General features: G+C 48.2%; 1 protein-coding gene across 6 annotated transcripts in view; it reads left to right on the forward strand.

Annotated features, from left to right (window-relative positions):
* The window catches only part of LOC110521501 (F-BAR domain only protein 1), a 46519-nt gene extending 29684 nt beyond the window's left edge, over positions 1-16835 (forward strand). Inside the window, exons 8-27 of one of the 6 annotated variants that reach the window (XM_021599093.2) lie at positions 1319-1417; positions 1617-1713; positions 1818-1935; positions 2430-2454; positions 3221-3281; positions 3678-3856; positions 4114-4138; positions 4257-4313; positions 11486-11537; positions 11762-11889; positions 12018-13031; positions 13191-13324; positions 13457-13625; positions 13747-13861; positions 13968-14123; positions 14617-14749; positions 14886-15082; positions 15279-15343; positions 15883-16050; positions 16181-16809. In XM_021599093.2, coding sequence (XP_021454768.1) covers positions 1319-1417; positions 1617-1713; positions 1818-1935; positions 2430-2454; positions 3221-3281; positions 3678-3856; positions 4114-4138; positions 4257-4313; positions 11486-11537; positions 11762-11889; positions 12018-13031; positions 13191-13324; positions 13457-13625; positions 13747-13861; positions 13968-14123; positions 14617-14749; positions 14886-15082; positions 15279-15343; positions 15883-16050; positions 16181-16209 — 3021 coding nt within the window. In that variant the 3' untranslated portion in view covers positions 16210-16809. Of the gene's footprint in view, positions 1-1318; positions 1418-1616; positions 1714-1817; positions 1936-2429; positions 2455-3220; positions 3282-3677; positions 3857-4113; positions 4139-4256; positions 4314-11485; positions 11538-11761; positions 11890-12017; positions 13032-13190; positions 13325-13456; positions 13626-13746; positions 13862-13967; positions 14124-14616; positions 14750-14885; positions 15083-15278; positions 15344-15882; positions 16051-16180 lie in introns of all 6 variants that reach the window. The other 5 variants (XM_036968413.1, XM_036968416.1, XM_036968414.1 and 2 more) reach the window with 5 other exon arrangements.

Here is a 16835-nt window from a genome sequence, read left to right on the forward strand (position 1 = left end):
TGTTGTGCTTTGTGGTATTTTTAGTAGCATTTTGGTGTGCTTTGTGGTATTTTTAGTAGCATTTTGGTGTGCTTTGCGGTAGTTTGCGCTAGTGTTTTGTGGGAATTTTGAGTAGCATTTTGTTGTGCTTTGCGGTAGTTTGCGCTAGTCTTTTGTGGGTGGTTTGAGTAGCATTTTGTTGTGCTTTGCGGTAGTTTGCGCCAGTGTTTTGTGGGTATTTTGAGTAGCATTTTGTTGTGCTTTGGGGTATTTTTAGTAGCATTTTGTTTTGCTTTGCGGTAGTTTGCGCCAGTGTTTTGTGGGTATTTTGAGTAGCATTTTGTTGTGCTTTGCGGTAGTTTGCGCCAGTCTTTTGTGGGTGGTTTGAGTAGCATTTTGTTGTGCTTTGCGGTAGTTTGCGCCAGTGTTTTGTGGGTATTTTGAGTAGCATTTTGTTGTGCTTTGCGGTAGTTTGCGCCAGTCTTTTGTGGGTGGTTTGAGTAGCATTTTGTTGTGCTTAGCCGTATTTTTAATTGCATTTTGGTGTGCTTTGCGGTAGTTTGCGCCAGTCTTTTGTGGGTATTTTGAGTAGCATTTTGTTGTGCTTAGCCGTATTTTTAGTAGCATTTTGGTGTGCTTTGCGGTAGTTTGCGCCAGTGATTTGTGGGTATTTTGAGTAGCATTTTGTTGTGCTTTGGGGTATTTTTAGTAGCATTTTGTTGTGCTTTGCGGTAGTTTGCGCCAGTGTTTTGTGGGTATTTTGAGTAGCATTTTGTTGTGCTTTGGGGTATTTTTAATAGCATTTTGTTGTGCTTTGCGGTAGTTTGCGCCAGTGTTTTGTGGGTATTTTGAGTAGCATTTTGTTGTGCTTTGCGGTAGTTTGCGCTAGTGTTTTGTGGGTATTTTGAGTAGCATTTTGTTGTGCTTTGCGGTAGTTTGCGCCAGTCTTTTGTGGGTGGTTTGAGTAGCATTTTGTTGTGCTTTGCGGTAGTTTGCGCCAGTGTTTTGTGGGTATTTTGAGTAGTATCTTGTTGTGCTTTGCGGTAGTTTGCGCCAGTGTTTTGTGGGTATTTTGAGTAGAATTTTGTTGTGCTTTGGGGTAGCTTGAGTAGCATTTTGTTGTGCTTTGCGGTAGTTTGCGGCAGTGTTTTGTGGGTTTTTTGAGTAGAATTTTGTTGTATTTTGAGTAGCATTTTGTTGTGCTTTGGGGTAGCTTGAGTAGCATTTTGTTGTGCTTTGGGGTAGCTTGAGTAGCATTTTGTTGTGCTTTGGGGTAGTTTGCTGTAATTAGGACCCATCTTGGTGTCTGAACACTTTTGTGTTCCTGTCCTCTGTACAGAAGTTCCAGGACATCGAGGAGGCACACCTGAGGCAGATGAAACAGCTTATCAAGGGATACTCCCACTCCATAGAGGACACCCATGTCCAGGTGGGACAGGTAGGTCACCCAGACACTGACCCAGGCCAGGAGAGCCTGTCTGGAGGGATTTAACTGACCTCTTTGAGGGGTTGTCTCCTTCTAAACTCAAACTGAACCACAGTCAAACTCCACACACCGAGCACATCCACAACAAACTCTCCAGTCCAAACCCCTATCTCTTCTCTGACTGCAACGAGCCCCTCTCTCCTCTGTTCAGGTCCATGAGGAGTTCAAACAGAACGTGGAGAACATCGGCATAGATAACCTCATCCAGAGGTTTGCAGAGCAGAAGGGCACAGGCAAAGACAAACCAGGTACACCACACAAACAGCATAAACAGATGGTTTGATCCCAGCATGTGTACGCCTGAGTGTGTGTCCGATTTGTCCTCACTGTGGTGTGTCCCTATATGTGGCAGCCCTGGTGGGGTTTGAAGAGTACATGACAGCTTTAGTACCGGAGGGGAGTAAGAAGAGTCGAGGAAAAGCCTTCAGGATTCCTGGACTGGGCAAGAGGGACAAAGAGCCAGACTCAACGTGAGCATGCGCGCACACACACACACACAGACATGTGTGTGTACAACACAGACCGAGACAGAAACCCAGCTACCAAGAAGCCGAGATAAATGGAAATGACTGGAGCGATGTCGTCACGCACACGCAGATGATAAATCCCAATTACCCTCACTTTCTTTTGTCAGCTCCATCTGTGATACTATCTTGTCACTTAGCCAAATTCATCTGTGATACTATCTTGTCACTTAGCCAAATTCATCTGTGATACTATCTTGTCACTTAGCCAAATTCATCTGTGATACTATCTTGTCACTTAGCCAAGTTCATCTGTGATACTATCTTGTCACTTAGCCAAATTCATCTGTGATACTATCTTGTCACTTAGCCAAATTCATCTGTGATACTATCTTGTCACTTAGCCAAATTCATCTGTGATACTATCTTGTCACTTAGCCAAATTAATCTGTGATACTATCTTGTCACTTAGCCAAATTCATCTTTGTTTCTTTTTGCAGGGATTCAGCTGTGACGGAGACACCAGTGAGTATATGCTAATTCACAGTGGCTCAAAAACCATCAAATCAATGGCCGTTCTTCCATTATCAGTTGTACATCCCTGGTGGTGAATTAAACAGCATATCACTGTGCCCCGCCGCCAACGTACTGTACACACACATCAATGCTGTGTGTGTCTGTACAGTCTGTGTGTTTGTGTCTGTACAGTCTGTGTGTGTCTGTACAGTTTGTTTGTGTGTGTGTGTGTGTGTCTGTACAGTGTGTGTGTCTGTACAGTCTGTGTGTGTGTCTGTACAGTTTGTGTGTCTGTACAGTCTGTGCGTGTGTCTGTACAGTCTGTGTGTGTGTCTGTACAGTCTGTGCGTGTGTATGAGTAATCATGTGTGACAATGGTGTGTCTGGCAGTGTTTGGTTGTCTATTTTTATTATTTTGACCAGTGGTGGAAAAAGTCCCCAATTGTCATACTTGAGTAAAAGTAAAGATACCTTAATAGAAAATGACTCAAGTAAAAATACAGTAAAATACTACTTGAGTAAAAGTATTTGGTTTTAAATATACTTAAGTATCAAAGGTAAAAGTATACATCATTTCAAACTCCTCACATGAAGCAGACCAGCAAACTGAGATCCTCCATTTATCCAGGTTCTAGTTTTCACACTGATCCTAAAGTGATCTCCTGATGACAACTTCACAGGGTGAAGGGTTGTTATGGCACTTTAAGCTTATCAAACACTAGGAGAAAGTATTTCTGTTTGTATCCAACATGGGTATTCTGTATTCTGCACACAGAACTCTCCCCTAGAGGTGGATGAGGAGGGGTTTGTAATCCGAGCAGACGTCAATCAGAATGATATCCTTTGCAGTAACACTGACTATCAGACGAGAGGCTGTCTCTATTGTATTGTAGTAAAAATTCCCTTGGACAGACCTCTTTATCTTCATAATGAAAACCAGGCTTCCTGCCACTGTGTAAGTGAGTATTCTATCTTTATAAAGCAGTCTAGACGGTCTCTTATGAGATGAGTAGAACATTAAGTCTCCCTGCCCCCTGAGAGACATTTAAATAGACTGAAATGCTCTCTCTGTCCCTAGTCCAGCTCCAGTCCATTATCAGTGAATGAGGCTGGACAAAGGAAACCCTGACACTCCCAAAGTTGTCCAAGGCATAAGGCTCTTCCCCGTCCATTTTAGTCAGTCCACTGTCCACCCTCCGTCAGGTCACTTTTCCTTGACTCTCTGTCCGCACGCTGCTCGATGGAGGACAAGGAGGACAACTTCTACTCCAGCGACTCTGACTTTGACGACGAGGAGCCCAAGAAGTTCCACATCCAGATCCGTCCGGTGGGCAGCAGCAGCAACTCTGCTGCTACAGAGAAGGAGCTGAAGGCCACCGTGGGGGCACTCACACTGCCCCCCAACAGAGGGGTATGACGGGGGAAGGAGAGGGTACAGGACCAGAGGGGAGGCTAGGGATGAAATGTGTTGTGGATTTTCACATGGTGCGGTATCAGAAGTGTAAGATTTATGAAAAGGGAAGCTCAGAAATGCTCATCTGTTCATTAAGCCATGTTTATTTTCCCTGCTATTGTTTCTCCACGTTGTTGCAATAACAGCAGAATGTTCTACATTGTTTAGATATCCCCAGACAGTGTAATTAACAACTCTGCTCTCTCTCGTTCCAGGTGTCAATCAAACGTCATCTCTCCAGTAAGTTCCATTAGAACTTGTTTAAAATAGCTGGGTTTCTGTCTGTCTCTGTCTGTAAGTTTTACGCATTTCTCTGTGTGTGTGCGTGGTACTCTGACTCCTCTTGTCCTCTCCACAGGAAACAGCAGTACTACAGGACGTTCAGAGGGAGAGGGAGAGGGCGCCACCCACAGGGGTAAGTAGTTAGCACTCTCCACTGTTTCTGCAGCATCAGTAGTACACTCTCTCTCCACTGTTTCTGCAGCGTCAGTAGTACACTCTCTCTCCACTGTTTCTGCAGCATCAGTAGTACACTCTCTCTCCACTGTTTCTGCAGCGTCAGTAGTACACTCTCTCTCTCCACTGTTTCTGCAGCGTCAGTAGTACACTCTCTCTCCACTGTCTCTGCAGCGTCAGTAGTACACTCTCTCCACGGTTTCTGCAGCGTCAGTAGTACACTCTCTCTCCACTGTTTCTGCAGCGTCAGTAGTACTCTCTCTCCACGGTTTCTGCAGCGTCCGTAGTACACTCTCTCTCTCCACGGTTTCTGCAGCGTCAGTAGTACACTCTCTCTCCACTGTTTCTGCAGCGTCAGTAGTACACTCTCTCTCCACGGTTTCTGCAGCGTCAGTAGTACACTCTCTCTCCACTGTTTCTGCAGCATCAGTAGTACACTCTCTCTCCACGGTTTCTGCAGCGTCAGTAGTACTCTCTCTCTCTCCACTGTTTCTGCAGCGTCAGTAGTACACTCTCTCTCTCCACTGTTTCTGCAGCGTCAGTAGTACACTCTCTCTCTCCACTGTTTCTGCAGCGTCAGTAGTACTCTCTCTCTCTCCACTGTTTCTGCAGCACTGTCTCTCTCCACTGTTTCTGCAGCGTCAGTAGTACACTCTCTCTCTCCACTGTTTCTGCAGCGTCAGTAGTACACTCTCTCTCTCTCCACTGTTTCTGCAGCGTCAGTAGTACACTCTCTCTCTCTCCACTGTCTCTGCAGCGTCAGTAGTACACTCTCTCTCTCTCCACTGTTTCTGCAGCGTCAGTAGTACTCTCTCTCTCTCCACTGTTTCTGCAGCGTCAGTAGTACACTCTCTCTCTCTCCACTGTTTCTGCAGCGTCAGTAGTACACTCTCGCTCTCTCCACTGTTTCTGCAGCGTAAGTAGTACACTCTCGCTCTCTCCACTGTTTCTGCAGCATCAGTAGTACACTCTCTCTCTCTCTCCACTGTTTCTGCAGCGTCAGTAGTACACTCTCTCTCTCTCTCTCCACTGTTTCTGCAGCGTCAGTAGTACACTCTCTCTCTCTCTCCACTGTTTCTGCAGCGTCAGTAGTACTCTCTCTCTCTCCACTGTTTCTGCAGCGTCAGTAGTACACTCTCTCTCTCCACTGTTTCTGCAGCGTCAGTAGTACACTCTCTCTCCACTGTTTCTGCAGCGTCAGTAGTACACTCTCTCTCCACGGTTTCTGCAGCGTCAGTAGTACACTCTCTCTCCACTGTTTCTGCAGCGTCCGTAGTACACTCTCTCTCTCCACTGTTTCTGCAGCGTCAGTAGTACTCTCTCTCCACGGTTTCTGCAGCGTCAGTAGTACACTCTCTCTCTCTCTCCACTGTTTCTGCAGCGTCAGTAGTACACTCTCTCTCTCTCTCTCTCTCCACTGTCTCTGCAGCGTCAGTAGTACACTCTCTCTCCACTGTTTCTGCAGCGTCAGTAGTACACTCTCTCTCTCTCCACGGTTTCTGCAGCGTCAGTAGTACACTCTCTCTCTCCACGGTTTCTGCAGCGTCAGTAGTACACTCTCTCTCTCCACTGTTTCTGCAGCGTCAGTAGTACACTCTCTCTCCACGGTTTCTGCAGCGTCAGTAGTACTCTCTCTCTCTCCACTGTTTCTGCAGCGTCAGTAGTACACTCTCTCTCCACTGTTTCTGCAGCGTCAGTAGTACTCTCTCTCTCTCCACTGTTTCTGCAGCGTCAGTAGTACTCTCTCTCTCTCCACTGTTTCTGCAGCGTCAGTAGTACACTCTCTCTCCACTGTTTCTGCAGCGTCAGTAGTACACTCTCTCTCTCCACTGTTTCTGCAGCGTCAGTAGTACTCTCTCTCCACGGTTTCTGCAGCGTCAGTAGTACTCTCTTTCTCTCCACTGTTTCTGCAGCGTCAGTAGTACACTCTCTCTCTCCACTGTTTCTGCAGCGTCAGTAGTACACTCTCTCTCTCTCCACTGTTTCTGCAGCGTCAGTAGTACACTCTCTCTCTCCACTGTTTCTGCAGCGTCAGTAGTACACTCTCTCTCTCCACTGTTTCTGCAGCGTCAGTAGTACTCTCTCTCTCTCTCTCCACTGTTTCTGCAGCACTGTCTCTCTCCACTGTTTCTGCAGCGTCAGTAGTACACTCTCTCTCTCTCCACTGTCTCTGCAGCGTCAGTAGTACACTCTCTCTCTCTCCACTGTTTCTGCAGCGTCAGTAGTACACTCTCGCTCTCTCCACTGTTTCTGCAGCGTAAGTAGTACACTCTCGCTCTCTCCACTGTTTCTGCAGCATCAGTAGTACACTCTCTCTCTCTCCACTGTTTCTGCAGCGTCAGTAGTACACTCTCTCTCTCCACTGTTTCTGCAGCGTCAGTAGTACACTCTCTCTCTCTCTCTCCACTGTTTCTGCAGCGTCAGTAGTACTCTCTCTCTCTCCACTGTTTCTGCAGCGTCAGTAGTACACTCTCTCTCTCCACTGTTTCTGCAGCGTCAGTAGTACACTCTCTCTCCACTGTTTCTGCAGCGTCAGTAGTACACTCTCTCTCCACGGTTTCTGCAGCGTCAGTAGTACACTCTCTCTCCACTGTTTCTGCAGCGTCCGTAGTACACTCTCTCTCTCCACTGTTTCTGCAGCGTCCGTAGTACACTCTCTCTCTCCACTGTTTCTGCAGCGTCAGTAGTACTCTCTCTCCACGGTTTCTGCAGCGTCAGTAGTACACTCTCTCTCTCTCTCCACTGTTTCTGCAGCGTCAGTAGTACACTCTCTCTCTCTCTCTCCACTGTCTCTGCAGCGTCAGTAGTACACTCTCTCTCCACTGTTTCTGCAGCGTCAGTAGTACACTCTCTCTCTCTCCACGGTTTCTGCAGCGTCAGTAGTACACTCTCTCTCTCCACGGTTTCTGCAGCGTCAGTAGTACACTCTCTCTCTCCACTGTTTCTGCAGCGTCAGTAGTACACTCTCTCTCCACGGTTTCTGCAGCGTCAGTAGTACTCTCTCTCTCTCCACTGTTTCTGCAGCGTCAGTAGTACACTCTCTCTCCACTGTTTCTGCAGCGTCAGTAGTACTCTCTCTCTCTCCACTGTTTCTGCAGCGTCAGTAGTACTCTCTCTCTCTCCACTGTTTCTGCAGCGTCAGTAGTACACTCTCTCTCTCCACTGTTTCTGCAGCGTCAGTAGTACTCTCTCTCCACGGTTTCTGCAGCGTCAGTAGTACTCTCTCTCTCTCCACTGTTTCTGCAGCGTCAGTAGTACACTCTCTCTCTCCACTGTTTCTGCAGCGTCAGTAGTACACTCTCTCTCTCTCCACTGTTTCTGCAGCGTCAGTAGTACACTCTCTCTCTCCACTGTTTCTGCAGCGTCAGTAGTACACTCTCTCTCTCTCCACTGTTTCTGCAGCGTCAGTAGTACACTCTCTCTCTCTCCACTGTTTCTGCAGCATCAGTAGTACACTCTCTCTCTCTCTCCACTGTTTCTGCAGCGTCAGTAGTACACTCTCTCTCTCTCTCCACTGTTTCTGCAGCGTCAGTAGTACACTCTCTCTCTCCACTGTTTCTGCAGCGTCAGTAGTACTCTCTCTCTCTCCACTGTCTCTGCAGCGTCAGTAGTACTCTCTCTCTCTCTCCACTGTTTCTGCAGCGTCAGTAGTACACTCTCTCTCTCTCCACTGTTTCTGCAGCGTCAGTAGTACACTCTCTCTCTCTCTCCACTGTTTCTGCAGCGTCAGTAGTACACTCTCTCTCTCTCTCTCCACTGTCTCTGCAGCGTCAGTAGTACACTCTCTCTCTCCACTGTTTCTGCAGCGTCAGTAGTACTCTCTCTCTCTCCACTGTTTCTGCAGCGTCAGTAGTACACTGTTTCTGCAGCGTCAGTAGTACACTCTCTCTCCACTGTTTCTGCAGCGTCAGTAGTACACTCTCTCTCTCTCCACTGTTTCTGCAGCGTCAGTAGTACACTCTCTCTCTCCACTGTTTCTGCAGCGTCAGTAGTACTCTCTCTCTCTCCACTGTTTCTGCAGCGTCAGTAGTACACTCTCTCTCTCTCCACTGTTTCTGCAGCGTCAGTAGTACACTCTCTCTCTCCACTGTTTCTGCAGCGTCAGTAGTACTCTCTCTCTCTCCACTGTTTCTGCAGCGTCAGTAGTACACTCTCTCTCTCTCCACTGTTTCTGCAGCGTCAGTAGTACACTCTCTCTCTCTCCACTGTTTCTGCAGCGTCAGTAGTACACTCTCTCTCTCTCCACTATTTCTGCAGCGTCAGTAGTACACTCTCTCTCTCTCCACTGTTTCTGCAGCGTCAGTAGTACACTCTCTCTCTCTCCACTGTTTCTGCAGCGTCAGTAGTACACTCTCTCTCTCTCCACTGTTTCTGCAGCGTCAGTAGTACACTCTCTCTCTCTCCACTGTTTCTGCAGCGTCAGTAGTACACTCTCTCTCTCTCCACTGTTTCTGCAGCGTCAGTAGTACACTCTCTCTCTCTCCACTGTTTCTGCAGCGTCAGTAGTACACTCTCTCTCTCTCCACTGTTTCTGCAGCGTCAGTAGTACACTCTCTCTCTCTCCACTGTTTCTGCAGCGTCAGTAGTACTCTCTCTCTCTCCACTGTCTCTGCAGCGTCAGTAGTACTCTCTCTCTCTCTCCACTGTTTCTGCAGCGTCAGTAGTACACTCTCTCGCTCTCCACTGTTTCTGCAGCGTCAGTAGTACACTCTCTCTCTCTCTCCACTGTTTCTGCAGCGTCAGTAGTACACTCTCTCTCTCTCTCTCCACTGTCTCTGCAGCGTCAGTAGTACACTCTCTCTCTCCACTGTTTCTGCAGCGTCAGTAGTACTCTCTCTCTCTCCACTGTTTCTGCAGCGTCAGTAGTACACTGTTTCTGCAGCGTCAGTAGTACACTCTCTCTCCACTGTTTCTGCAGCGTCAGTAGTACACTCTCTCTCTCTCCACTGTTTCTGCAGCGTCAGTAGTACACTCTCTCTCTCCACTGTTTCTGCAGCGTCAGTAGTACTCTCTCTCTCTCCACTGTTTCTGCAGCGTCAGTAGTACACTCTCTCTCTCTCCACTGTCTCTGCAGCGTCAGTAGTACACTCTCTCTCTCCACTGTTTCTGCAGCGTCAGTAGTACTCTCTCTCTCTCCACTGTTTCTGCAGCGTCAGTAGTACACTGTTTCTGCAGCGTCAGTAGTACACTCTCTCTCCACTGTTTCTGCAGCGTCAGTAGTACACTCTCTCTCTCTCCACTGTTTCTGCAGCGTCAGTAGTACACTCTCTCTCTCCACTGTTTCTGCAGCGTCAGTAGTACTCTCTCTCTCTCCACTGTTTCTGCAGCGTCAGTAGTACACTCTCTCTCTCTCCACTGTTTCTGCAGCGTCAGTAGTACACTCTCTCTCTCCACTGTTTCTGCAGCGTCAGTAGTACACTCTCTCTCTCTCCACTGTTTCTGCAGCGTCAGTAGTACACTCTCTCTCTCTCCACTGTTTCTGCAGCGTCAGTAGTACACTCTCTCTCTCTCCACTGTTTCTGCAGCGTCAGTAGTACACTCTCTCTCTCTCCACTATTTCTGCAGCGTCAGTAGTACACTCTCTCTCTCTCCACTGTTTCTGCAGCGTCAGTAGTACACTCTCTCTCTCTCCACTGTTTCTGCAGCGTCAGTAGTACACTCTCTCTCTCCCCACTGTTTCTGCAGCGTCAGTAGTACACTCTCTCTCTCTCCACTGTTTCTGCAGCGTCAGTAGTACACTCTCTCTCTCTCTCTCCACTGTTTCTGCAGCGTCAGTAGTACTCTCTCTCTCCACTGTTTCTGCAGCGTCAGTAGTACACTCTCTCTCTCCACTGTTTCTTTTTTAATTTTTTTTATTTTACCCCTTTTTCTCACCAATTTCGTGGTATCCAATTGTTAGTAATTACTATCTTGTCTCATCGCTACAACTCCCGTACGGGCTCGGGAGAGACAAAGGTTGAAAGTCATGCGTCCTCCGAAACACAACCCAACCAAGCCGCACACGCCGCACAACCCAACACACCGCACATCCAACCCGGAAGCCAGCCGCACCAATGTGTCGGAGGAAACACCGTGCACTTGGTTAGCGTACACTGCGCCCAGCCCGCCTCAGGAGTCGCTGGTGCGCGATGAGACAAGGACACCCCTACCGACCAAGCCCTCCATAACCCGGACGACGCTAGGCCAATTGTGCGTCGCCCCACGGTCGCGGCCGGTTACGACAGAGCCTGGGCGCGAACCCAGGGACTCTGATGGCACAGCTGGCGCTGCAGTACAGCGCCCTTAATCACTGCGCCACCCGGGAGGCCCTCTCTCTCCACTGTTTCTGCAGTGTCAGTAGTACACTCTCCACTGTTTCTGCAGTGTCAGTAGTACACTCTCCACTGTTTCTGCCCCTTACCATGTACTTGATAATTTCCCTATATTCTATCAGTGGTAGGTCATAACTGTTTGTTTCATATGGTATTCATGCATAGCATACTATTACTCCACCTTTAATGTTAGTGATACAGCCTCTTTAATCCAGGCTGTATCACAACCGGCTGTGATCGGGAGTCTCATAGGGCGGCGCACAATTGGCCCAGCATCGTCCGGGGTAGGGGAAGATTTGGCTGGGGTAGGCCGTCATTGTAAATAAGAATTTGTTCTTAACTGACTTGCCTAGTTAAATAAAATAAATAGAAATGTTACTCCCAGTCTGAAGTGATGTGAATGTGATTTACCGCGTTGCTTCTGGATAAGCTTAACAGTGCGTATCCGTCCAGTGATAAATCGTCAAGGTGGCTGACCTTGGCTGAATCACACTGTCTATTTGTCACGCCTCAGGTCTGTCTGGAACATGGTTTATTAGTGAGGGAGTAGCAGCCTGTGATGCCACAGTAGGAGGCTATTTGTGGGGGAAATGAGCAGACTGGATTAATGATGAGTGCCTTGATGAAAACCATTGCGTAAAGCGCTGTGCTGATGTTGCTTAGAGAAGCCAGGCTAATAGCTGGTATTTATCTTTATGGAAGGTAATGGGTATTCCCTTACGGCTGCCCTCCATCAGCACTCTAGCTAATCACATCTCTCCCTGATTAGGGAGCAGTCCCAAATTAAACTTCACTAAGTGTGTGTATGTGTCTTTTGCAGAGGGAGAGCAGGATGGCCTATGCAGATCCACCTCCAGTCCAGATCCCAGTAGGTGAGTGAATGTCAGTCACACTCCAGTCCTCCCCTCTCTCTGTCGTACATAGCTGTGAGGTGGAGAGATGCTGTGGGAGAAGAAGCCAGCAGGAGATCTGATGACAGTACTGCATCACCTGACATTACCTCTGGCTTTGCTTTTTATTCGCTCCTGGTAACGTATTATCTCCCTCACTGTCTCTTTCCCTTTCTCATTTCATCTGTCTCTCACCCACTCTCTAGGTTGAGTTCTACTGCGTCAGGCTCGGACAGTCTCTTTGGACCTCCTCTGGAGTCGGCCTTCAAATCAAAAAGCTTTGCTGGTAGAGATCAGCTACAGAGAGCAGAGAGTGTCTTTGGTGCTTCTGAATGTAAATACGGTTTAAAGTATTATGATGACAGGGACAGAAGCTTTTCCAGTCAGTAAAAAGGCCTGATCTTATGTGTGATACATACTGTTTTAGGTAGTAGAATGATCGTCTCCCCTTGTTCCCTCCAGATGCTGCCTTCTCCTCTGACTCCTCCTCTCCTGAGAACGTAGAGGACTCAGGGCTGGACTCACCTTCCCATCAGCCCCTAGGCCCCTCCCCTGAGCCGGCTGGTTGGGCAGCGTGGCCATCGACAAGTCAGAATAAAGAACCAGCAGGACTGGGCAGGCCAGAAGACCCCTTCCTCACTGTCTTTAGAGACCCCTCCCCGGAACGTAGCCCCCACCCCCAGGACAACCCTGCCAGTATCTGGGCAGCTGCTCCACGATCCTCCCGCCCCCCTCCAGACATGGACCCCTCAGCCCTCTGCTTCCCGGCCTTCTCCCAGTCCTTAGCCCCTCCAGAGCTGGACCCGGCCCTGTGGAGCTGTAAACACATCCCTCCTGAAGACCCCTTCCTGGCTGCCTTCGAGAGGACTGTCACCCAGGAGACACTGCCCCCCCCTGACGCCTGGGCCCCCCCACGCCCGCGCCCCTCCAGAGACGGAAGGGGGATAGCGGTACAGGGCGACCCGTTCTCCAGCTCCCTCAGTGACAGTAAAACCCTTCCCACCCCCTCCTCCTGCTCTCGCAAGGACAGGGACAGGAAACGAGACCGTAGTGCCCCGCCCCCAGAATCACCTGACGACCCATTCGCCATCACTATGATTGGCAGCCCCACCCACCAGTCAGCCTTAGCTGCCGCGACAGGAATCCTGACCCACATCGTCAGCAGTAGTAGGCTGACCCCCAACTCAAACTCCCTCCCCTTATCCCATCCTAAGAAGGAGCTGGTGCACTGGAACTCTGTCCACAACCCCTTCAGTGAGGGGACCTCGGCTGGGTCTCTGGCCCTGGGTGGAGTGGTCCGGGAGGGAGGGAGGAAGCACCGTGAGTCACGCAGCGAAAGCGAGCCACGCAGGAGCGGCCTGCCTCTCACACGGCATTCTGGGCCACAGGAGGACCTGTGCTTTTCTACTGATAAAGACCAGAACTGCCTGGACCTGAACACATCACAGCCGCCCTGCAACATGGGCTCACACAAGGGTATGAATGTTGAACACTACACTACTGGCCTCAGATGTCTATGCACTAGCTATATTTTCAGATTGGATTTTCTAAATATATTTTCCCAAATGTACAACTATATTTGACCCCATTCCAAACCCCACACTGTCTTTTAGACAACTTCCTCTTGTCTTACAGGTTGTAATATTGGTCATGTTCCTCTAGGTTCGAAGCAAAGCTTCAGGCAGGACAGTGCAGAGCTGCTGGTGGCAGCCCCTCCCAGACCAGCCAGAGCCAAGAGGTCCTCAGGCAGACTGAGTGGCTGTGAGAGAGTGAGTGTCTTCAGGAAAATCAACCGGACTACAGAAGCTCTGGTCTGGTCTCCCAGATCTGCGCATTTTACAGCTATAAGCCTGTAGACAACTACTTACTGTAACTGCTTACTTTTTCCTGTGTGTCTTCAGTCCAGGTCAGTGTGCTCGTCTCCTCAGCCGGAACCCAGCCCAGACCTCACCTCGTCCTCCTCCTCCAGCCCCAGTGAGTGGGGGGCACAGACACGCGCCCCCAGCCCTGCCAGAGGTGGGCAGCCCTCACCCCTCTCGCATCTGAACCAAGACCATGCGCCCCTACACAGTTAGTCTGAACACAACACTTTTTAAACCCGTTTTTTTAAAGATACTCAATAGCATAAAGCACTTATGAATAAGGATATTGTGCCTTGAACTTGTCATAGACATAGCTATTCTTCCCACAGTGCATCTGTCTCGCGGACCGAGCCCGATCTCTCTGAGCACCCAAGAGTTATGGCCTGTGGCTGCAGCCATCACAGAATACATCAATGCTTACTTCAAAGGTGGACAACACAACCGGTCAGCATACATAAGCCCTCTGTACACCAGGTCCAGTGTTATTACCTATTATACACAGGCCTGCTGAAAGCTAAGTGTGTGTATGTTTCTCTTCTCTCTTCTCCAGCTGCCTGGTGAAGATCACAGGAGATCTCACCATGTCTTTTCCTGCTGGAATCACTCGTATCTTCACTGCTAACCCAAATGCCCCGGTCCTCAGCTTTCGATTGGTCAACATCTCCCGGGTTAACCACTTTCTGCCCAATCAGAAGCTGCTTTACAGGTAGCTTAATATGGGATTGGTTGTGAGGTTATGAAATATAGACAGGTTGCGTGACAATGTTACACAAATTATGCGCGCACATCGCAAGGGTAGAAGGCTGTGTTATGATTCTGAATGATCTGATACCTAGCAACAATGACAAGACGCTGTCATGTTTGGAATCATAGGTGGCTTGTTTCAAATAGTTTATCTGGTTCTCGATGCCTTTTTTGAGGTGTTTTGGCTTTAACCACATCTGACATTACCGCTAAAATTTGCTAACTAACAACTGTAACAAAGTGCTTATTGTGCAAATGTGTTTTCAATGAACATTTAGAGAGAAATATAATTTACATGTTGTCAATAATCCTGTGATTCGAAGCCAACCCAGTCTGTTTTGCCCCGAAGATGCACACACATTGGTTTTGTTGCTAAACAACACAGATGTCTACAGATTGCTGAAATGGTAAGATATAGATATGTCTCATTCTTCGGTTTGTGTTATTCTCCACAGTGACCCCTCTCAGAGTGACCCAGACACCAGGGACTTCTGGTTCAACATGCATGCACTGAACCTTTACCTGCAGAGAGAGGCTGAGCTCAACCCCCTGGCCTCCTACTATAATGTGGCCCTACTCAAATACCAGGTGACTGATGAAGTACAGTGGTACTCTCTTACCTTCTGTCATCTGAAGTTACACAAAATTATTCTTCAAGATACACATTTTCCCTCGTCTTCCAAATGACAGCATCAACAACCTCTCCCAACTCTGTTCCTCTCAGGTGTCATCCCAGGACCCTGGTCGTGCTCCCCTCCTGCTGTCAGCAGAGTGCCAGCGTAGTGGCACGGTGACCCGTGTAGCACTGGACTACCACTGCTGCCCGGCCACCGCCCCCTCCACCCAGCTCACTGCTGTGCAGGTGCTGCTGCCCCTCGACCACACCGCAACAGACCTGCAATGCCAGCCCCCAGCCTCCTGGTGAGTTAGGGTGGGAGTGGGAGGAGGGAATGAAATGGGGATGTATGGTGGGCGGAGGGATAGAGGTATAGTGAAAGTAGGAGAAAGGACGGACTAAAGGTCAGGGAGAAGGTGAGGACAGACTGGGAAAGTGGGGGAGAAAGAGAGAAGAGTAGGAACTGGGTTGGCCCCACTGACCCTTTGTCTGCCTTCCCAGGAATGCTGAGGAACGACAGCTACTATGGAAACTACCCAACCTCTCCCCTACCAACCACAGCAAAGGTTACTTGTCTGTCTACAGTACATCCACACCCATCTCACTCAATGGCCACATATCAGTCCTATTCTAGCTATATAAATTATGGTTAAGGAAATATAAATGCAGTATAAAGTTATTTATTCCAAGTCTGGCCCTTGACTACATAATTGCATTGAGTGCCACCCTCTTCTCTATTTTAATATGCAGCCTCTATGAAGGTATCATTATCTTAAATATCAAGATTAGCATATGAAAGCTGAGCCTGAGTGGAAGATGGGTCAGTGATAATATAAAGGAGAATTGGCAGGGATTATAATTTTTTTTAAACATTTTAGTCATTAAGCAGACGCTCTTATCCAGAGCAACTTCTAATTAGTGCATTCATCTTAAGATGGCTAGGTGAGACAAGATCACAATCGTACAAAGTAGATTTTCCCTCAAAGTATTTCTCAGTCAGTGCTAGTGGGAAAAGTGGCTTTTTTAAAATAACAAGCCAGTGTTATTAACTTGCTCCTGTTAGTGGAGGGGAACTGAAGAATGTGTCAATTGTTTATTGTTCCAGGCTCTGGCACTCTGTGTGCCAGCTGGCAATGCCTGGAGGTTCCTCGTGGACCTCCCCCCAGCCTGGCAGTCCAGTTTGTGGGCTCCGGGGCCTCTCTGTCGGGAATGGATGTGGAGCTGGTGGGCAGTCACTACCGTATGTCCCTGGTCAAGAAGAGATTTGCCACAGGTACAGTAACACCATATGTTACTAAGCCTGGCCAATAAGATAGTGTGTGGGCCTTGGAATTTGACAAAAGATTGTATGGAATTTTTAAAATAATAATGTGTTTCACCACATGTTTGTGTTTCCTTGGCAGGGAAGTACATGGCAGGCTGCTCCTTGTGAGGAGCAATAGGAGGTCCTGGAGTACACATTGCACTTTTAGCCCTCTGGGCCATACTGACCTCCTTCCCCAGGAGGTAGAGGACAGACAGACTGGGATGGGTTTGATATTGGGACCAGACACCGTGCTCACTCATTCTCCTGGCTTTGGAGGAGAATGGGCACTTAACATGTGTATGCTGACCTTGCCGCTAAAAAGGATCAAGCTCGTTTTCGGACCTAGCCTTTTCTTTTTCAGCTCTGAATTGTACACGCAATCCTCGCCCTTTCCCAGGGGAGTGTACCCATCTATTTGTTCTTGTATTGAATCTTGTTTGTTGTGTTTGCATTGTGTTCTGTGTGCCTTTTCATATCAGGAGTTTGAAAACTGGATGTAAGAAGTTGGCTTTATTGGAGAGAATTGTGTGTATGAATATAAACATACTACTAACATAATGTCTTGAACAGAATTTCCATGGAAACTTGAATTTAATGTAAATATAAGGAATATTTCTGCACATATATACTGAATCATTGTCAGTGATAACAGTATTAACACTTCATTGCCCAGGAAGACTCATTGAAAAATGTTAGTAAAGCTGTTTTTACAAAATATACACATTTCATCAATAAATGAACGTGGCCAAAAA

This window comes from Oncorhynchus mykiss, chromosome 30 (assembly GCF_013265735.2).
Source record: "Oncorhynchus mykiss isolate Arlee chromosome 30, USDA_OmykA_1.1, whole genome shotgun sequence".
In the NCBI taxonomy this organism is placed as follows: Eukaryota; Metazoa; Chordata; class Actinopteri; order Salmoniformes; family Salmonidae; genus Oncorhynchus; species Oncorhynchus mykiss.